We start from the raw sequence: 23840 nt of genomic DNA on the forward strand, positions 1-23840 counted from the left end.
CAATTCAATCTCATGCATGCAATACCACATTTAATTCAAAAGTAGTCATTGCAGAGATGTTGTCATTCAAGAAAGGATTCACCAATTGGAAATCTTTTTTTTTTTTCTTTTGTTAGTTCTGGTGTAGAATTTCATCAGTTGCATATAACACCTAGTGCTCATTACATCAAGTGCTCTCCTTAATACCCATCACGCAATTACACCATCGCTACCCACCCACTTCCCCTCCAACAACCTTCAGTTTGTTCCCTATTGTTAAGAGTCTCTTATGGTTTGTCTCCCTCTCCTTTTTAAATTTAATTTTATTTTTTCCTTACCCTCCCCTATGTTCATCTCTTTTGTTTCTTAAATTTCACATGAGTGAGATCATATGGTATTTGTCTTTCTCTAACTTATTTTGCTTAGCATAATACACTCTAGTTCCATCCCTGGCGTTGCAGGTGGCAAGATTTCATTCTTTCTGATTACTGAATAATATTCCATTGTGTGTGTGTATGTATATATATATATATATATATATATATATATATATATACCACATCTTCTTTATCCATTTATCTGTTGATGGACATTGATGCTCTCTCCATGTTTTGGTATTGTGGACATTGGTGCTATATACATTGGGGTGCATGTGCCCCTTTGAATCATTATTTTTATATCCCCTGGATAAATACCTAGTATTGTAATTACTGGGTCATAAGGTAGTTTTATTTTTAACTTTTTGAGAAAACTCCATACTGTTTTCTAGAGTGGCTGTACCCTTTTGTATTCCCAGCAACAATGTAACAGGGTGCCCCTCTCTCAATGTCTTCACCAACATCTGTTGTTTCCTGATGTTACATGTTGGAAATTTACTTTTTTAAGTTAAAGACGTACCTAAAGGCTTATTGTGCACTTTATATTCTGTCTAACGACATAATCATTTGCATAACTTAGTAATAAAGTCCACCAGATTTTTACCCCATTTCATTGAGCAAAATGCTTTACTAAACATTCTAAGACTTAATATTAGTATAAAGATCATAAGCACTTGAGATTCTGTCTTCTGTATGTTCTGTTGGAAAAAAAAAAAACTAGCTAGAGGAGAAAAAGGGATATAGAAATAGAGGGAGTAGATAGACAGGTAGATAGATAGACCCAACTGTTACATGCTAAGTAGCTTATAATCATTCATGATCTAAATGAAGTAAACATCCAACGTGCATAGTACGTAAATACCAAACAGATTTTTTAGTTGGGCGTTTGGAAACTTTGGGTCTTAAAAAGATAAAGTTTAAGTAAAGTTCCTTTGAAAAGGTTGGGGACATTTATTTCTTAATGTAACTCTTTTTTACTCCTCTTTATTATTTCCACAAAATATATTTCTAGATCAGACATGTGTTCAAGTTTCCAATCTTAAGTCAGATGTTTCATAAAAAAGAAAAGCATGCAGTTTCTTTTTAGGTAGCTGTGCTCACTATAACATCAAATTTAGTTTTACATATGGGATGCATCATAAAGTTACACTGTGGAAATTTTTATTTAATGCGCTTTGTAATGTCAGCACTCCAGCCCAAGTCTTCATCACCTCACACCTGTATTACTGCAATAATTTCTTCTTTCTCTACTTCTAGTTTCCCTAATCCAATAGAGTAAGATAAGCTTCCTCAAACATCACTGCAGTCACTTCTGCCTCATGTTCTAAAACCCAACCCTTGTTGCCAGTTGAATGGTATCCAAATTGTTTCCACTGGAATCCCAATCCCTCTATAATCTGGTCTCACCTTCCCATCCAAATATGTCTCCAGATATTTCTTAATACTCCATTCCCCACTCTAATTAGGTTATCTCTCGTCTGCCTCCACAAAGTATAAAGAACTTTACTGCCTCTGCACTTCTGCTTCTAAAGCTTCTTTAACTTGAAGTAACTTGACCTTCCAGGTTTAACTTCTTTCCTTTCCACCTTTCAAGGACCCTCTTCTATCCCACTTAATATATGAATCCTTCCCGGAATATACCTGCCATGTGAATGCCTCCCTGTTCTGACTGTCTGTAATACTTGCCATCTGTTTTGGCACATTTCTCATCCATTATAAGAGGCACTTTAAAAAAAAAAAGCAACTTAATGTATTGTAAATAGAATTTATTTTGCAATCAGTGGCATGTCAAAGATTGACTAGAAGTGTTTTTTTTTCTTTCTAATTAGCACACAAAATAATAGTCAATCTTATATAGTATCTTAAGAGCTGAAAAAAATCAGTGTATATATTATTACTTACTGTTTTCTAATTGTTTCCTTTGTGTTCAGTGTGTTGCCCAGCATTATTATAAATTTTGCTACCATGGGAATCTTTTATTTCTTTCTTTCCATCTTACATCTTTTGGATACCCTATAATTCTAGGTGTACAGTTGGGCTTTTTGAGTTTAATTAGTGAAATTTTATTTCAATTAAGGTATACTTAATAAATATGAATATACTTGGTTAGGAAAGTGCTTTTATGAATAAATTATTAATTTTTCTTTTAATTTAAACTTTTCATTGAAGTATTATATACATACGGAAAAGTGCACATAAATATGCATCTTCACAAACTTAGTATGCCCAGGATAACCAACACCCAAATTGAGAAACAAAACATTACCAGGCCCCCAAGAAACCCTTCTTCGGCCCACATTTCAGTTACAGGCGTTACTCTTATTCTGTCCTCAAAAAGCACAGATTAGTTTGGCAAATTTTGTCCTTTATATAAATGCAGTTGAACAGCGTGTGGTTTCTAGTGTTTAGCTTCTTTTGTTCAAAAGTGTATTTGTGGGATTCTGCCGTATCAGTGCCTGTAGATGATTTGTTCTCATTTATGTGTTGAATTCCGTTTTATGAATGTACCACAATCTATTTATCCTTTCTATTGTTGATACATAGTTGGATAATTTCCAGTTTTGATCTAACGGACGTAGTACTGCTCTGAACATTATAGGAAGTATCATTTGTTGTACATATGTATTAATTCCTTTTGGTTAAATATTTAGGAGTGAGAACGCTGGGTTGCAGAATGTAAGCTCACCTTCAGTAGATGCCATCTGTTTTCATATTTAATTCAGTTTATACCCAATAATAGTATATAAGAAAACATTTGCTGTTTTCTGTCTTTTTCATTTTAGCCATTCTGGTAGATGTGTGTGGTATCATTTTATTTATTATTATTCTAAAAAAATGCTTCCAGCAAAATCTTTGTGGAGTTTCCTTCAGAAATATGGTGACAATTATTGCATATAAACATGTTAGGTTGAAATATAAGGATTCACATGAAAATAATTACTGAATCTATAAACATTATTCATTTTGGGTAGATACCTATCATTCAATGTCTGTAAGACTAATAAACATCATTTGGGGCTGTTTCTGGTGATATATTTCTGTTGACATTTAACTATTACTAAATTTGTCCTTGTGGAAATTTCTTGACCATTTCATTTAGTCTCCAGAATTATCTGTTTGGTACTCCTAACTTCTGAGTCAAGGATTAGTTGCTCTAATTCCTGAGCATTGGGGACAATTTAATTAACATTTTGTTGATTACCTCCTAGGATTAACATAATCTGTTTGTTTGTTCACAAATGTGTCTGATTAATACCAGCATTATTTATTGGGTAGATAAAGTTAGAAATAAAATGTTTGAGCTCTACTGATGGTATAACTGTTATTTATTAGGAATTTATGTTGCAAGTAAAAGCCACAATTTGAAATCTGTGCTTTAAATTTCTAATGAATTAATACTTCTCATTGATTTTTTTTATCTGTTCCGAGATATTTTTATATGCTCAAAGTTTTAGCTAATTAGCCTATAATTCCATTTCTCTATCCTATGATTGCTGAGAGAAACACTGTGGTCATTTTTCTTGCCAATATTGTTTCCTATTCATGTTCAAGCCAAGACATTCAGTTTCTTACTGAATCATAAAGCCATATTCTTTTTTTAAAGCCATATTTTTTAATTGTACTGAAGTCAATGATGCTGACTTCAGTATATATAACTCCAGAGGTTTGTACAGACTGGGTGGCTAATTACCATAAAATTAATTATGACTTAGAAATAAGAAAGGTATACTCATTCTATCACAATGTTGCATTTATAAACCAAGGCCTTAGAAAATAAACAAGGAATCAGTGCTATAGATTTATGGAACCATGGTGAATTTCCAAGTATTTCTTTTTGTGGTGTAGAAACTTGAAGTATTGAGTTCAACCAGTCCACACTGGATTGCATGCAAAGAGCCTCTTACTAAAAGAGCACATGTAAGACATTTCTTACATTTTCACTGAGTAACAGGTATCTAGTCTTGGGATTTGCCTTTTTCCCTGGGAGGCTGGACGCTGATTAGTTCATTACCTATAAATTGCTGCATTTAGTTTGTCTCCTAACCCCAAACTATAATATCTTATTATAATCTCATTTACTAATCAAAAAATCTGCTTCAGGACAGACGTCGAATTTCTTTTGTATTTTCAAATGTCTATAGATAGGTGGGTATATAATAAATTCTCATAATGTATATTGAAATAAGAAGTATACAAAGCTATATGTGGAGTATGATCCTAATTATGTAAATAATAAGTGTATGTGAAGTGCATGCACACACACGCATGTGCAAATATGGAAAGAAATACCGAAATACTGAGTCATTATTTACAGGCAATACAATAGTGGTGTTATTTTCTTCTTATGTTTGACTCTTTTCCAATAGCATATGTTACTGTTATGATAAGAAAAAGTTTCAATATAAAACTTGAAGACAAAAATGTAATATAAAATTATTTATGTTAGATACAGAAACAGCAGGACTTTTAGAACTGATCCCTCAACACTTTTGGTCAAATTGAATTTCAGTGTTATGCAATTGATAGAGACCAGGTTTCTTCTAATTGTTTCAATACATAAATCATTTTAATAGTCATGAACAGAACAGTTTTATAGTCATTCTGTTCCAGTGAAGGAATCCAAAACTAATTAGCTTACTTGCTCTTTGAATTGATAGGTACACTATAACTTAAGAGTTTTTTCTCATTCTTTATAAAAAGTAGTCACTCCTAATTGGTGTAACATTTTGTGTTTGTAGTATATTTTAAATATACTTTCATGTTGTTTTAGTTTTCCTTTTTCCTCTTACCAGTTGAAGTATTCACCTTTTGATGTGATGCCTCTTGAATCACACTTTCCTTTCAAATTTCTGATCATAGTTAAACAGCATCATCATTCTTGCTTCTCGAGCCAGAAATCTGAGTCATTCCAGACGTTGCTTCTTTTTCATGTCTCACATTAAATTGCCACTTAGGTAATGTTGAACCTAAGCTATCTTTGGCACCTATTTCCTCTTCTTCCTTCCCACTATCTACTGGTTCTTCATTATTTTTTGATTACTCTGTTTAGCTGCTCTGTTTAACTGCTATGATCCCTCTGCTTCCAGTCTTCCCTGACCCTCCCAATTCATACTTTATATTTTCCCAGTAAGATCCATTTTATGTATAATCTTAATTGTGATCCTCTCTTTCCAACTTCCTTCTGCAATTCCTATAGATCTTCAGGGTAAGGTCTGGCATCTAGCATGGGATGTAAGGTCTTCTATGTTCTTCTCACTCCTTCCCCACCCCCCTTCTCTCTTACCGCTTTGTATGCACACCAGCCACCACAAAATTTTGTACCTCTCAGACACGCCATGTTGTATCTTACCTCCATGTCTTCAAACTTGTTTTTCCTTCTGTCCCAAATGCTCTCCTTCTGCTTGTTGATTTGACTCCTGCTCATCCTTCAAAACCCATCTCAAGTATGGATGGCCACCTTTCCAGACAAAGCCAGATTCAATCTTCTGCACAATCATACCTGACATATACTTTTATTATTATACCTCCTAGAGTTCTGTTGTCATTGATTCACATGTTTTGGTTCTCCACTAGACTATGAGTCCCCCCGTCAAGAGTATATTCATTCTTTATGGCTCTTGACTCTATACCATAGGATCATGCTTCTGTTTTCTGCCTGGCTTTTAAAAGAAAAGGTTCCCATTTTTACATTTAACTCCTTTCCTCTTGTCCAAGGTATATGCATTCCCTTTTCCATTTTTATAGGTGTTGAAGGTTGTAGGACAGTACTCATCCACCCACCTGCCTCAGCTAATTCTGTAAAATGGGAAAAATACACAGTTGTTGTTCAATAAGGATCGTAGTAGTATTATTTATGGGAAAAACTGAATGGGAAATGAAAGAAGAGCCTTCTACTCTTGTTTCACATTTACCCCACACCCAGTCAAAGACCCAGTTGACAGGTCTTCAAGCAGAAAAAAATCTGACATTGATGATTGCCATTTGATTGGTGTAATAAGTGGGCAGGGACATTGCAATTAATGTGGCCTTCAAAGAATGGGAGTAGAGGCAAGATTACAGTGAAGGTAACAGAACTTAAGTCTAAGGGACTTTGTTTTCTGTGAATCCCTTCCAAGGCTCTGGGAAATGAGCTGAAATGCATTCACAGAGTTAAAAAGGTATGGGGAACAGAGTTGCAAAAATAAGATATTTAAACTGTGATTCGTTAAGACTGCCATATTCTTCAAATCTGACTTCCCCTTTAACACATATGCCCTTATTTCCAGTGACATTGGGGTGACTGTGACTATTTTTTTAAATCAGTAGTTCTAAGAATGCTACAAGAACCAAGTGTGTCAGTGTATGAAGTTGAATTTTTAAAGCATCCCAGATAAGAATTTAAAAATGCTTTTTGATAAAGTGTTAGAGAAAAGATTGAATTATCATTCTATTCTCTCTTTAGAAAATATTACACATTATTTTGTTATGGGAATAGACAATTAAAGATTATCAGTCAAAAATTCAGGAAGACCATCATAGTCTCTTGTTCATTAACAGTAACAAAATTGTTATTAATTTCTAGATTTGTCAGTTTTAATAATTTGAAATGTATATGTCTTATTTTTTATTGCAGGTAACTATTTTTGTTCCAACTTTTGTAGTTGTGACTTTGTATTTTTTTTTCTTAAGTGCGACCCCCAAACTGAATACACTTTAGGTCAAATTTGGGTCATTCCCTAAATAGGAGGTTTGGGGGGAGCATAAGTGTTCTGTTATCTTTTGCTGAAGCATCTTTCCATTGTTCCTCAGAAGCTCCTTCAGAAACCCAGAACCGACGCTCTGCTCAAAAACATGAATTTGGGGGCACCTGGGTGGCTCAGTGGGTTAAAAACATGAATTTGCCAGGGGTGAAACAGAGAGGATATTTTACCCTAGTTTATGATAGCAAATGCCAAATAGGTGTGCTCTCTGTTGCTTAAACTGGCCTTGTAAAACTAACATAGGCAGGAAGCATACTTTCACCCTTGTGTATCTAGTATAGAACTACTATTTGGTAGAATGACTGTGCTTAAGTGTTTGTGACTTAATATCAAATCCCTTTTTAAGCCATAAATCAGTTTTATTCTTTCTTCAGTTGTTAATTTACTGTGATAATTAGGTTTAAAATAAATAAAAGATATTATTTAGTCCCTAATAGCCTATGGGTTGCTTTTTCTACTCATCCCCCCCACCCCCAGTGTTGAAATTGTTCTCCTGCCTCTGTTTTACCTTTACTTTGCAATCTATTCTTTTTCAGACTAGAGAACCTATTGGTATCCTGATGGGTCTTTCTCTGACTTAATCCATTGCTTTCATTTGCTTCCCAAATTCGATTCTTGCTTTACTTCTCTTTTACCCTTAGGACCTCCTAAGATTTGTACAGTTGTTTCCCACTGCTCTCTCTGGAGCGATGATTTAGTTGTAGGAGCTAATAAAGTTTCACTGTAATTTAAAAGGGAGACTGAAGATGCTTGGCAAGTGCTGAATATTCACCTATATTATTACTAACGTTACCAGTAAAATCCAGACTCATTGTATAAATGGAAGGGTCCTTGCTAAAGATGAGAGGGAGTCTGGAAAGAGTTAGTGTTACTGAGGTTTTCATGCATGCTGCCAGATTTTAAAAGCTGTATAATGTTGAAGTTTTACCACATCTATAAAGCATTTCCCAATAACTTTAGTCCACATTGATGGCTCCTCTTCCTGACTGCTTAAAGCACACATTGTTACTAGCTTTTATGCCTTGTGGAACCTTTGATTAACTGGACCTTTCAAATCCTCCAGTTTATCTCCCCATTGAATGTACTTAAAGCTCTACTCTGATATTTGAATGTATAAACTTCCTACAGCTTTGTTTTTGAGTTTGTTAGTAATTCTTAAGAGGGTGTTTGGGAATATGGAAACCATGATGAGATCTTGAGAAGTTTACTTAAAAATCAAAACATATTAGAGCAGACGTATGCAAAAGGCCTCTTGGTGATGTATGGCCTGGGGACAAAGAAGTTTGCCTATAACTTGACTGAATGTTAAAATATCTAAATAATGTATGAATCAGGATCGGTGCTAATCAGTGTGACAACATAGAGACAGTTAAGTAGCTAAGGTAAACAGTGTCCACCCAAGTTCTGTCGAAAAGTGAGGGATCTTCAACCATCTGAGTTAGGGGCTATTTGGTCCAAGATGGTTATGATTAGGGAAGCAAAGAACTATAGTCTATAGCCTGTAAGATTTTCCCATTTCATTGAGAAGAGATTTGGTATTGTGAGATTAATCAGCCAAATGCTATTAAATGTTTAATACATCTAAATCCCTTCCCTCATCTTTTTCCCAAACTCAACAAGCACATGACAGAAAGGTAGACTTAAAAATTTAAGTGTGTATGGAGGATGTCACTTTAAACCAGGACATAATTTGAAAATTGCATAGAGTCAAAATTATGCTTGAAATCCATTCAGTCACTTCTAAATTACTAGGACATAGGCCCTTAGAAGCTCAAAATCTCATTTTTTTTTCCTCTTTCCCCTTCTCTCTCCTTTCCTCCTTTTCTCTCTCCCTCCTTACCTTCTTTTTCCTTTCTCCTTCCTCCCTCCCCCTCTCTCTCTTCTTCCCTGGGTCATTTGGAATCTAAGATTTCTTTCAAAGGTAGGAATATGAGGGGTGATGGGCACCCTATATTATAATCTTACAGTGGCTAGTAGCATGAGGTTTAGGGTTCTTTGCCTTTTTTGGAATCTTATATCTTATATTTACTGGCAATGTGTTACATAGTACAAAATGTAAGTATTTAGAGGTTATAGAAAACATTTAATGAAGTAAAATTTATAAAGTTCTTAGTACAGTGCTTAGCATATAAGTGCTTTTTTAAATGGTACAAGCCGGGGTGCCTGGGTGGCTCAGTGGATTAAGCCGTTGCCTTCGGCTCAGGTCATGATCTCAGTGTCCTGGGATTGAGCCCCGCATCGGGCTCTCTGCTCAGCAGGGAGCCTGCTTCCTCCTCTCTCTCTCTCTGCCTGCTTCTCTGCCTGCTTGTAATCTCTATTTGTCAAATAAATACATAAAATCTTTAAAAAAAAATTCTCCTCCTATCTCACTTTGAGAATCTGATGAAACTATAATTCCTCCTCCCATGTATTATGTCCAAATACTTATACAATTCTGCATATCTATTTGAGTGAAAGGCTAACTTTAATAGTACTCAAGTAATCTCTTTAATTAGGGTGATTTTGTTACTCAAAAAGAGCTTGGAGTAAGTTTGGACTTTTTCCTGCTTTGCTGTAGCTAGGAGTGAGAACACAGCTAGTCTATGTATATAAGCATACACACATTTATGTATATATGTATAGACACAGCATGTATGTCTATGCACAAAAGCATGTATTTATGTAGTTATGTATTTCATAATTTCTTTAGCTTGAATAACTAGGAATAGTTTTATTTTTTTTAAAGATTATTTATTTATTTGTCAGAAAGAGAGAGAGAGAGGGAGAGAGCGAGAGTGCGCAAGCCAGCAGACTGGCAGGCAGAGGCAGAGAGAGAAGCAGGCTCCCTGCCGAGCAAGGAGCCCAATTAGGGACTCGATCCCAGGCCGCGGAGATCATGACCTGAGCCGAAGGCAGCAGCTTAACCCACTGAACCACCCAGGCGTCCCTCGAGGAAGAGGGTTTTTTTTTTGTTTGTTTGTTTTGTTTTTTAAGATTTTATTTATTTATTTGACAGAGAGAGAGAGAGATCACAAGTAGGCAGAGGCAGGCGGGTGGGGGGAAGCAGGCTCCCTGCTGAGCAGAGAGCCCAATGTGGAGCTCGATCCCAGGACCCTGAGATCATGACCTGAGCCGAAGGCAGAGGCTTAACCCATTGAGCCACCCAGGCGCCCTCGAGGAAGAGTTTTAATGAGAGAATTGAATTCAGTGAGACTTTTCCATTCTCCAATAGATAGGTATTTAGTAGAGAAAAAAAAAAGAAACAAACAAATAAACCGAAAGACTCAGGCAAACACAAAAGGAATCAATGGGAGACATGAATGAAAAAAAATCAATCTTTTTTTTTTTAGTTTTCTAAGGTATAATTGAGAAAACTGTAGGATATATGAAGTGTAAATTGTGATGACATGATGTACATAGACCTTGTGAAAAGACCAACATCCATCAACTCACAAATTTATCTTTTAAAAAATTATTATTATTAACATATATTACTATTTGGTTAGAACATTTAAGTTCTACTCTTTTAGTAAATTTCAATTATATAATACAGTGTTATCAGCATGCTATGACTCCTATGTAGAATCTTAAAAAAATAGAAGTCACACTTATAAAAGCAGAGAGTGGAAGAGTGGTTTCCAGGGCTGAAGAGTGTGGGAAATAGGGAGAGGTTGGTAAACAGATACACACCTTCAGCTAGAAGATGAATAAGGCCTGTGAGTGTAAGGTATAAAAGTTTATCTTTTATATTTTTACTATTTTAAAGTGTATTTTCTGGCTAACTAAGTTTCCTCCGTCATTTGTAACACATTGAAGTTGTGACACGTAAGAATTTTATGAAGATAAATTAATGAAATATACTTTGACACTTTCAAATAACCAGCAGGAATGACTTCACTTTTCAAAAATGTCTGAAATGTGCTCTTATTTTTTCAGCTGTTGCACATTAGAGAACTTCCATCATGTTGAAGGTTTGGTAGTTTCATACACATTTTAGGTGTTCATAGAGTTGAAAGTTGAGGGTCGCTTTTGTCATCAGTCCTCTGTAGTGTCCCCACTGAACTCAAACTTCCTAGTGCTCTTCCCATTTTGAACCCTTCCCCCAACCCGTATTCTCTGTATGACTTGGGCAAAATTCTCATTCCACCAGAAAGTCTTTAAAAAAAAAAAAATCTGACAACCTTATAATACAAATTATTCCTTATTTTTCATACCTCTAGCACAAGCATTATATAAACCTGTCCTATAAATCACCAATCACACTCGTTTATGAGTCCTTACTATTAGAAAAGCTCATTGCACGATTTTCCAAATTAAGTATTAGAAAAAATAATACAAATGGGTATTATTAGCAAAAGACCTTTTCAGATCTCAAAAGGTGACATCTCAAAGTGATTTGCTAAAATTTGCAAACTGTGTTTGTATAAAATCAGAAGGCCAACTCATTCATCTATGATGAGAAATCTAATTGCCATAAGTCTAGAACACTTGTGTTGACACGGCTAGTGCATTCATTCCCTGCAGGCACATATACAAGGGAGACAGATATCATCTGAAGGTTTCCTGGAATCAGAACAAGGGGAAATTTGTTCCAAGGCTCTATTCCAAGCCATTATGTATGGATATCTATGCTACTTATCACAGGATGATGTATTTCCTTCTGTGTGTAAGTTCTTGGTGGGAAGGAGCTGCAAGGGAAATGTCATGACTTTTTAAATTCCATGATAATCTGGATCTCTCAACTGAACTCCAGTTCCACATAACCAACCACCTCCTTTGTACTTCCACTTGGATGTCTAAAAATTAGAGGTCTTAAATTTAGCATGCCCAAGCTGAGAGCCTCCACATCCATCTCATTCCATCACCCTATTAAATCAACTCTCTCTGCAGTCTTCTCAGTCTTGGGTAAGGGCAACAGAGAGGTATCAGCCTCAATCCCCATGTCCAGTCTTCAGGAAACTTTGTCAAGCCTGACTTCAGTAAGCATCCAGACCTGGTCACATCTCATTGTCCCACTGCCACAACCTTGATCTGGGTCACTCTGGGTCATCTCTCACCCAGATTATTGCAGTGTTCGTATCTGATCTCCTTGCTTCCCTCCTTGAATTCCCTAGACTCTAATTTCAACACAGAGGCTGGAGAGATCTTTTTAACACATGTCCTATCATGTAACTCCTGAGCTATCAAGGCTTAGATCAAATCTGCTGTCCAAACACAAGAATAGGTAGGCTCATAGTACTATGTACTTACTCTTGAAATAAAAGTGAGTAGCATAGTTTACATGACCACATACCTGTTGTATAATTGGGAGTTCTCTGAATTAATGTCTCTGCAGAACACATTTCTTAAAGGGAAATTAATAAAATGTGCTATTTTGAAGCTTATGTGTATTATTAATATTCAACAATAATAGGAACAATTGTTTAGATTTCATACCAACCAATATTTTTTTTCCAAAGAAGAATTTTTGACTGACATTGTTTACTATGACATGGAGATATTAAAAAAAAGACCAACTTTTAGTAAGTTTTATTATTATTTTCCTACAGACAGTACCTCTTTATTGCCTCCATTTAGGGTGACTGCTGACATTGTCAGCTTTTAGTATACTCTTGGCTTGGACTTTGTCCCAGATGTAACTGGGAATCATTAAAACCTTTTGAGTAGAAAAGTGCATCACAGTTTGGGACTATACACTGAGTGTTTGTATTTTCATCTTGCTTACTTATTACTAGAAAGTAAGCTAGTTAATTTGTTTTTAATGTCTGTCCCATTTATCCAACTAGGTTGTCATGTCTTATAAGGTAGGAAATGTGTTTCTATTTCTTTGGTATTCTTTATAATATGCTGTACTATCCTTTATGTTCAGTAGATGCTCAACAAGTACTTGGTGACTCTAAGAATATTCCGAATTATAGGCTCCATGCTATGTTGCACAGTAGAAATGAACTTGGACCTTGGGGCGGGGCAAGGGGAGTGTGGGAGAGGCTGTCCTGGTTATCCCAAGGATCAGCTCTGCTCTGGCTAAGAGAGAGATGATCTCTGCCTGCCTCTGCTATTACATATATGTATATATCATATAGTATATATCATATAATATGTATCATATATATATATATCATATATACATATGATGATAGCTTCATCATAGATGAAGCCTGCCTCTGCTATTACATAGGGTCTACCACAAAAATGTAGCAAGTCTTTCTCAATGACTCACAACATCAAATACAATGTAGATTTAAAGACTTTAATATTTATATATAATTTAATTCTTGATAATTTGTTGCCCAATGGTGATAAAAACATAGAGCTAATCAGATTACTGTTTTGCTTGCCACTTCTCATTAAAAATACCTGCATTGATTGTTTTCTTTCACTACTTATATTTCTGATTTATTCTTGAAAACTGCCATTTTTTTCTTTATTATACTTCAGAAATGTACAAGATTACTGGGATCAAAAGGCCAGCCCTGCTTCTTTCTCATTGTATGACTTACAGACTTTGGGATCTATGCCTCCATTTTTTTTTCCATCTATAGAATGGAGATAACCATAACTGTGTTGAAGAGTTGTTACAAATTTGTTGGACCTGGCATGTAATAAACACTGTAAAAGTGCTTGCTATTATTAATAGTATGTTACACCAATCTTCTTTGGAATGGGTTCTGATTATTAGATGGGTACATTTACACCTAACTCAGCCTTTTACGTTGCTCTTGCTTTGTTGAATTCATTTTCTGACTAACTTTCTACCATTTCTGAACTTGAAAATCTGCATTCAGTGCTACAGAGAAGTATACATGTTGGCATTAAGAGAGGAAAAAAATGACTTAATTTTAGAGGTTACTCCATTGGATTTTTAAAGCCCAAGCTAACTATTCAAATAAAGAAAAACTTAATAGAGCTTGGTGCTCACATTTAAGACCACACATGCAAGTTTGTACCCTATTCAGCTTCTGTGTTGAAAATTCAGTGCGGAGTGAGGGTTTGTCATAAATGAATACAGAGCCAAATGCTACCTTTTCACACACTCTCAAGTCTAAAGGTAAAGATCTGACTTACAGTTAATTTCTCCTTCACTTTCTACCTCCCTCTTTCCCATTTCTCCTCTCTCTCACAAATGCTTATTAGGGATTTACTATATCCCATGTATGGTATTGGCTTCAGAAGATATAGTAGTGACCATGTCTGCCATGCTCTGTGCTCTCTCTCATGGGACTTAGAGTTTAGTAGGGAAGAAAAACAATAAACAACAATAACAAAATACAAATATATGTGTAATTTAATTACAAATTGTGTCTAACACCTTACCGTATTTCCGTTTTTCCAGTGAATGGAGAAAAGATATTCTGGGGAAATTCATTTGGATATAATTCATTACATTAAAAAATCCTTCCAACTTGAATCAAAAAGAATAAAATACCTAGGAATAAATTTAACCAAGGAGGTAAAAGAAGTATATACTAAAAACTATAAGACTTTGATTAAATTACAAATAAATAAAATGGGCACAGGATCTGAATAGACATTTTCCCAAAGAAGACATCCTGGTATGTCATACTGGTCAACAGGTATATAGAAAGATGTTCAGTATCACTCATCATTAGGGAAGTGCAAATCAAAACCACTATGAGATTCTACCTCACACCTGTTAGAACGGATCTTACCAAAAAGACTAGAAATAAGATATGGAGAAAAGGGAACCATTGTGCACTCTTAGGGGGAGTGCAGCCCTTATGGAAACTAATGTGGAGGTTCCTCAAACAATGAAAAGTAGAACTATCATATGATCTATTGGTTCCACTTCTGAGTTTTTATCCAAAGAAAATGAAAACAATAACTTGAAAAGATATATGCACCTCCTTGTTCATTGCAATATTATTTTCAATAGCCAATACATGAAAGCAATCTGAGTTTCTATAGACAGATGAATGAATAAAGAAGATGTGGTATATATGTACTTGGGAATATCTTTCAGCCATAAAAAGAAGGAAATATTGCCATTTGTGACAACATGGATAGACCTTGAGGACCATATTTCATTATGCTAAGTGAAATAAGTCAGGCAGAAGACAAATACTGCATGATCTCACTTATAGGAGAAATCTAAAACAAAACCAAAAACAAAACAAAAACTTAACTCATAGCTACAGAGAACAGACTGTTGGTTGCCAAATATGGAGGGTGGTAGAGGGTTGAGACACATGAATGAAGGGGGTCAAAAGGGACAAACTTTTAGTTATAAATAAAGTAAGTCTTGGGGATGTAATCATTAATAGTACTGTAGTGTATATTTGAGAGTTGCTAAAACAGTGAATCTTAAAAGTTCTCATCAATATATCTTGGTTTTGTGCTTTGAAACAATACTTGCATCTCATTCCAGAGTGGAATAGACATGAACTTACTTTTAAATACTGATCATTACATAGGATGCAAAATGTTTATACTAAGAGAGTATCTTCAGGAATATAGGGACTTATATAAAATATAATTATTGAGCTAGAATCTGTCTGGTTAGGTGTTTAAAAGGAGTAAGAACTCTTTTGAATATCAGTTTCCTCATCTATAAAGTACAGGAGCTGTATTAGATGGTTTCAAAGTCCCTTTGAGATATAAACTGGACAAATCATTAGAGAAACATTTTTGCATTAAAATTTTTAATGTATAATTAATGGTTCCATAGTGGTTTGAAACTGTTTTTATGTTGGTAAAAATGCACCAACCCAAAGATTCTCACATTATTATGTTCAATTTGTCATTAAAACAAAATCATTTCCAATCTCAGGAGGACATTTCTCATGGTTAGACAATTAAAGATTTTTTTTTCTTATATGTGACAATGTAAGAGGCCAGAAACCCCACTAATGGTGATAATGTAGCTTGCAGTGATCTACTTGTATTCATATGCTGGTAAAGTCTATATTTTCTAACAAAATGGATTTCATCTGTTTTCAATTTGATTTTTCTTATAAGAGGATAAAAAAGTGATTTTTCAGAAGTCTGTACTGTATCTTTCACAAGTAATGTTATGATACATAGTAATCCCTTTGTGAAAGCCTCGTAAATGTTGATGAATTGGAAATGGGATTGAGTAAACCCAAAAGTGGTTATATTCCATTCCATTTGAACACATTTACCCTAGGAAATGCAACTAAATTAGAAAGTCTTCCATTTTTATAAGAATGCCTAAAACTTAGTGATTTCTGTGCATACCTAATAGACAATGGATAGATATCCAGTGATAGATTATAACCTCCCTGCATGGAGTTTGAAGGAAAGATATATTTGAGGAGCCACTCAGAGATAATACTATGCATTTAAAGAGGATGAAAAAAAAAAAAAAAAGAAAAGAAGGATGTGTAAAAAATTTCTTCCATTTCTGTTGCATTTCGTTGTTAAACTTGAGGTACTATGCAATTCTTGTTTTCTAATTCTTCTTTTCCTATTCAGTTGAGAATTATTTATAGCCACGTTATGTGTCTTGCCCTTAAAACAAATGTTCTATTCATTTATTCAATTTTTTCTTGTTCTCTTGCCTCTTTTGTCTCTATGCCAGACATTACCTCAAACTTTATTATCAGTCAAATTTATCAATTGCTTTCTGAGACAATAAGCCAATCTTTCCCATTTCCTTGAGTTAGGCAGCCATGTTCTATGTATAAGAAATAAAAATGTCAACACTCTAATTATTAAAATATGTTTTATTTGTGGTCAAATATTACAACAAGTCTAATCTCTGCAGCCATATGGACAGATTTGATGAACAGATGATCCATACATTTCTCCTCAAGCAAGAACACTGAGAACCCATTTTTCAAATATAGCATCTGTTTCTTTAGACAATTATGTTGATATATGCTTCACTTCATATGTAAAATTCCTAGTGCCTTATAAAGTTAAAATTTGAGGAAGTATATCAGTTCATTTTAGAGGTAATTAATTGTAATGAATTTGGTTTTTCTATTCAATTTGTCTATGACACCACTATAAGGTGTTTTGTTTTTTTTGGAAAATACCACTTCAGTGTATTAGTCCTCTGCTTTGACCCCTTCAATAATTTTTCACTGGGGTGTTTAGGATAAAATCCAAAGATCATATTCTGACTTTCTGACAATACATAGTCTGCCCTTGATACAAGCTTGCAACTTCATGTTCTGCTGCTTCTTCTGAACACTGAAGTAGTCACTTGGCTTCAGTCATGTTCCCAACATATATGGAAAACTTCTGTTTTTGTGTGTTTTTTCAGGTCCTCTCTTCTACCTGGAAGGACTTTGCCTTTCTTTTTTCATTTACAGAATTATTTTTTCCATTTTATTTTATTTCTTTTCAGTGTTTATTTGACGTTTATGCATGATTTTTTTCACTTGGCTTTTGAAGCCATTGTTGAAATATTCATTTAGGGGAAGAGAAGGGAATTGAGATATAGTGGGAAGGAAACCTGAATATCTTCTATCTGGCAACTATATAATAGGCACTTTATATATGTCATTTCAACAAGGGATCCCTGTTCCCATAATATTCTTTTCTCTGAGAAGACATCATTATTATCATCATTATGACCAACTTCATGCACATTAGTGCATATCCCATTTTCATCACGTGTAGAGCATACCACTTGGTATTAGGTATACCAAGATCAAAGAGATGTGGGTGGTTCTTAACCCTAAAGAAAAGACAGGAAGATTTTTTTTTTAAATAAAATAATATATAAAACATGCAAAAATCATAGTGAACACTAGCCCAGAGAAGAAGTGAGTTTACTAAATATTGATTAAAATACTTGCTCAGTACCTGGAAAAGTACCTTGAACCATAAAATTTTGTTTTATGAATGAATATAATTGCCTTACTGTTGCTATTTATATGATAATATGTGTTAGCCAATTTCCTCCTTCTAGAGGACAAATATCAAGGTATAGTTTTTATGGAGAGTGAAGTTTTTGCACAGTATTTGTTGTTTCCTTAATTGTTTAGTGAGTACTGTTATTGTAATTTTAAAATGTTTTAATTTTGAATAGTTAGGCTATAGCTTAATATTCAGCTCTGGTTAGTGTTTTATGAATAATTACAAGGAAAATTATTCACAACAGGATATAATCTTGAAAGACATATGAACCAGAGAAAGATCAGAGGTGGGTTAAAGATTACCATGATTTAGAATTAATTGTAGTAAGTTTGATTAAGCAATACCTATCCAGACATGCACTATTTGTTTAATGAGAAATTGCATTTGCTGTTGCAGAACACTTCTGAGAACCAGAAGTCTTTCTTGTTCACAGTGAGGCATTAACACATTTTTATAATCCAATTTCTTAATATTTTCCCTAAGACTACTTTTCAAAATACACTACTTGAATTGGTTCTAATTTGAAATATTTTTCTATGATTTAAAAAATGCAGGGGTCATTTTTCCTATTGTTTTGGTACTTATTTATTTTATTATAAAAAATGAATATTTTGCTGGTCTTGCTATTATTTTTCAATATTTAATATACTATATATAGTATAATATTCTATATATAATTAATGTATACTATGTCCCAATAATTCATAGACCCAATATATTGAAATTGGATTAGATAGTTTTATTTTTTAAATTTTTATCTTTTAAAAATTAGGTGTTGAAAGAAATCCAGAAAGAGAGAATGGTGGGAAAAGGGATCTCGCAATATTGGCAATATCATGTTCTTTTTAAAGGTTCTTTTCATTTCTTTTGAAAAATATGAAATGTCTGTAATATCTCTGCATATTTTATGTAACTGTCTTTTGGACACCATCATCTCATTTTGAATATATTATTGCATGTAGAAAACCTGACATCTGAGCATGGGTTAAAGTAGCATTTTATTCTGAATCTGCTACAAGAACTGGAGGTAGGGAAAGGTTGCTATTCACTGTGATGAAAAGAAACCAGGACAGGAAGTGCCTGAATCATGTGACTCACCAAAGCAAAATACCGCATCTAGAAGTCGAGACTGTGTAAGACTATAAATGTTCCCGACCTCTCACACTTCTTCTTTTCTCTTCTAGGTGTTAAAATGGGTAGAGGAGGCAGTACAGTCCTCTAAAGTTCACCTCTTATCAACAGATCATTTGGAACAAGCTGTAAACACTTGGAAAATTCCTTTTGATCCCAGCCTAAAAGAGGTTACTGTGTCTCTGAGTGGCCCTTCTCCAGGGATTGAAATTCGCAATCCCTTAGGTGAGATATATCAAACATCATATGATAAAATACAAAAACCATAAAAGGTAAAAGTTTTTTTGTGCACTTATTTATGTCAGGTTAATGCTAACTTTATGAATAATTCAGCAAATGCAAAAGTGACTAGGAAAGATGTTTAAAAAGATGAAACTGTTTTAGTCATGATTATTAATTGAATTACCATGAGATTTTAAAAAACCTGAAACTCCTAATAATTTAAATAGATATTGAGTCACTTAATTGTAGCTGAACTGCTCAAAAGGAAAAAAAATTAAATTTGAGCCTGAAGTTATATTTTCCTAATTTATGTATGAGGAAATATTTCACGGTAACATGTTCTGTAAAATTCAGTATTTTATGTATTTTTAATGAATGACATGAAAAGTCTCCTTTTAAAACAACTGCCTAGTTCATTTTCCTTTTTTTAAAGATTTTATTTATTTATTTGACAGCATTTGAGCAAGATAGAGAGCACAAGCAGGGGGAGGGCTGAAGAAGGTAGGGTGGGGTGATGTGGGACCCCGACATGGGGCTCCATCCCAGGACCCTGGGGTCATGACCTGAGCTGAAGGCAGCTGCTTAACCCACTAAGCCATCCAGGTACCAAAACTGCGTAGTTTTTTACCATATCATATTCTTTGTAAGGTTTAATTTTACAGAAGACAATTAAAGACCACATTCATGCTCTTATTAAAATAATATTTTGGGGTTGTTGGGTGGCTCAGATGGTGAAGCATCTGCCTTTGGCTCAGATCATGATCTCTAGGTCCTGGGATAGAGCCCCGCATTGGGCTCCTTGCTCAATGGGGAGCCTGCTTCTCCCTTTCCCTCTGCCTGCCACTCCTCATGCTTGGTCTCTCTCTTTTTCTCTGTCAAATAAATAAATAAAATCTTTTTTAAAAATTTACTGTTAAAAAAAATTTACTGTTTTCCCAATTACATGTTACAACCCTAAGAACTGGCCTGATTTCATTACTAGTTAATATTATAATCAGACTTACATTGAAAAGTCATCTAGTAAAGATAAAAACCTCATTTCCCTACTGGTTGCATTTAGAAATATTTTTCTTACCTGTTGATGTTTGCAAAATATTATTATTTCCATTGTGGTTTTAGTGTGTTACTTTTTTTAACCTATCTGTGAGGATTTATACATATTAAGAGGGTAACTAGCTTTCTTATTTATTCAGTCTGAGTCTTAGAGAATAGCTAATCCCTAAAAGAATACAGCCCAGGAAATTGTCTTTAAGGCATTCATACTACCAATCAAATTGAAATGTGCAAAACAAGCAAAACCTATCTTTCAAGACTCCTCCAGGTTTAGCCAAATAAATGAATTTGTCCATAGAGGTAGCACTCCCTTCTGATATCCATGCTACCCAGGAAAGAGTTGTGGTTTTCACAATCTGGATAATTAAAAATGCCCATATCTATTACATGGTGGTTGTACTACTTAAAAAAGTCATTGACATTGACATCGATATTTTAAAAGTTATGTGACTATAAAACTTTTGATGCAAACATGGGATTCTTATAATTGATTAGTTGTTTAACTGTAGAAGTAGTCCATAGGAGAGCCAAGAGTGAAGTCAATAACTAAACTATGGCTTACTTCCAAATTTGCTTTTCTTCTTCTCTAGGTTCCAAGTAGTAGATACTTGAGATAGATCTCAGGTCAGTAGGAGATGGTATCATGCTACTTCCTTCCACTGCCTCCTTTAAATATGACAATAAAAGCCTTCTCCTGTGCTCGCTGGAAAACAGCTTAACATTCTGTGCTTTGTGCGCAAAAAGGCCCAAGGCTCTCATGTTAGTAATACCTTGAGCGATCTCCAAAAAGACATTTATTCTGGTTTACTCTTCTTGCCATCTATTAAATTGGAATGTCTCTAGTGACAGCACCTAACTTCTCAGTAGCCATAATAATTGTTATCTAGTTTGGCTTTGGCAAAATGATTAGTCTGTCAATTGTTATTCTTATTTTTAGACCAAATCCACATGGCAAATGGGAATCTGATACCCTATTTTAGATATAAATAATGTTTTGAGCTAAAGGCACAAATGTCCATCAGGTAACTTATATTAGAAATGTATACAGCTAACACACATAGCTGAAATAAAGATTGTACTTGTTACCTTTATGTCTTTTAGGGAAGCTGATAAAAAAGGGATTTGGCTTGAACGAGCTATTAAATATCCATAACTCTGCCAAGGTGGTGAATGTTAAAGAGCCAGAGGCTGGAATGTGGACAGTGAAGGTACGATTATCTTACAAAGTCTGTGTATTTTACTTTGTTGTCGGCATGTTTTATAAAGTGTATACAAGTTTACATATATCTTCCCTTGCAATCATGGAGAATGCTTTTACCAAAGAGCAGTATATATAGTGCATTTGTAAAGGTGTTTTGATCCCGTGAATTTGGTAATATTAAATTTTAGTGGCCATGAAATGCATTGATGTCACCACAGAGTGAATTTAAATTTCTCAGATAGTTTTCCGATAATCGAATCTGGAAATTGATTTTGTTATACACTCCTACCTCCAGAACAGAAAGAGATAGAGCCTATAGAGAATAATGGTTAGGGGTATCGACTCTAGTACGGGGCTACCTGGGTTGGATTCTCAGCCCTGCCTCTTAAAAGCCACATTTCCTTGAGACTGTTAAGTTCTCTGTGCCTTGCGTTCCTCCTCAAAATGTAGAGATGGCAGTGATAGTTCTTTACTTGGTAGAATTGTGCTGAAAATAAAATTAAGATGCTACAAATGAAATACTTAGTAGCATAGTTCCCATTACAAAGGAAGTACTCAAGTTCTGTTGGCTATGGTTATTTGATGGATCTGCATTCCTAGTTTATTTTAACACCAACTGGTGTTTGGATCCTAAAATACACTCGGTAGTGTATGTTCACTGTAAGCCTTGTGTTAGGGTGATATGGAGGAGAGTACATACACCCAGAATTCAGGAAACGACATGCTGAAATCCAGTTCTGCTGCAAATGGTACATGGGACCTACTGGAGTGGATATTTTGAGTGACTTGTCCATATTTCCCAGGGTTTTCAGTGTGCTCTGGCCTACTTCCAACTCCCGTATCTCCATTACTGTGCCCAGGAGGTTTTTTTTTTTTTTTTTTCCCCCAGAACAGAAGAAGGCTGTTCAGCCAGAGAATGAGACCCCTCAGGAACAGCTTTCAGTCTCTGCAGGAATAAGCTCCTGTTGTCCACAAGGGAGCAGGGTTAAAAGCACACTTTTGAGGATGCATTTCTTTTCCTGTATCATTTCTCCTCTTCCTATTAGCATCCTTTGTACCTCCAAAATAAACAATGTGCTCTAGAATCCTTCTGGGATAACTCGAATGAAGATACCCCTTGCATCATTTACTCTTGCTGTCTCAGCTTCCCTACATTAAAAAAAAAAAAAAATGTATTCATGGACTCCTGGTTGAAGGGGTAGAGCTGTTGTGAAAGTGCACTTTACACCATAGCAAGTTGAGGCACCATTTTTGAATGCCAGGTTTTGTTTGTTTGTTTTAATTTTTATTTTTTTAATTTCTTTTCAGTGTTCCAGAATGCATTGTTTATGCACCACACTGAATGCCAGTTTTGCTTGCTTTTTCCTTTTTAAAACAATGCCTGTATTAACTGTCCCAACTTAATGAAAGTTTCCACCATAACTCCATTCAAGCCCTAGAATATGGTTCTTTATTCTCAGAACTTTCAGCCTTGTAGGAAAAGTAGAAACTGTAATATGGATTTTTTGGAAGATGGATATTATGGGGTAAGAGTGTAAGTGAAAATATAGTAAAAGTGAAATATAACGGTCCATCTGCCTGTTTTACTCACCCAGTTCCCTGCCCATACTAGTTACTCAGTATTTACTGGGTGCAGTAGATTGACAATGATGAAGACTTTACTGCTCTGTTTTAAATAAAAATGGCCAAATTTGATGTTATGGTTATTTCAACCAACTTGCCCACAGTATGACTAGTGTTGAGTCTGACTTTTTGTGACCACAGTTGGAAGGAGTATAGGAGGTTCTGAGTCTCTTTTTTCCTCAAATACTTTAAGCATGACCTAAGCCTGCAGTGTCTTGAGCTAGCAGGTTCACCGAGGCAACTTGTTCTTACTTTCTGATTAAGACATTGGTTATTGATTGTGAAATATGTACAAGTGACGACATTTCTTTTGCATTATTGGCAATTTATTGCGAAGTATTTGAACCACATCTACAGGTGATTTGGATTGCTACCAGTGGTATTTCCTCTAGTAAAACTCTTGCCTAGAAGAATAGGAATATTGCATAGCTGTGGTTTTAGCTCGTGCCTAGCACACCTACCCATTCAGTCATCCATTCAATAAACATTTATGGTGTTTCTGCCCTTGGCCTTGTTCCCCAGTATTTAATGGGCACTAAGCACCTTTTAATTGATAATTAAGAACAGAGAAGCACTGAGGATTACTCTGTGAGTGAGGAGGGAGATGCTAAGGGGATGAGGTGATGGGGACTCTGTTTAGACAAGTCTCTAAGTTCAGTCTCCTATAATTAAGAAAACAATAAAAGG

At 34.9% G+C, this 23840-nt stretch overlaps 1 protein-coding gene across 1 annotated transcript in view; it reads left to right on the top strand.

Annotated features, from left to right (window-relative positions):
• The window catches only part of LOC111150763 (hemicentin 1), a 471859-nt gene that overhangs the window by 157791 nt on the left and 290228 nt on the right, over positions 1–23840 (top strand). The window contains exons 5-6 of the mRNA XM_022508355.1: positions 19108–19279; positions 21431–21537. Coding sequence (XP_022364063.1) covers positions 19108–19279; positions 21431–21537 — 279 coding nt within the window. The remainder of the gene's footprint in view (positions 1–19107; positions 19280–21430; positions 21538–23840) is intronic.

The sequence above is a fragment of the Enhydra lutris genome, unplaced genomic scaffold (genome assembly GCF_002288905.1).
Source record: "Enhydra lutris kenyoni isolate GAN:26980312 unplaced genomic scaffold, ASM228890v2 scaffoldscaffold24, whole genome shotgun sequence".
Taxonomy (NCBI): Eukaryota; Metazoa; Chordata; class Mammalia; order Carnivora; family Mustelidae; genus Enhydra; species Enhydra lutris.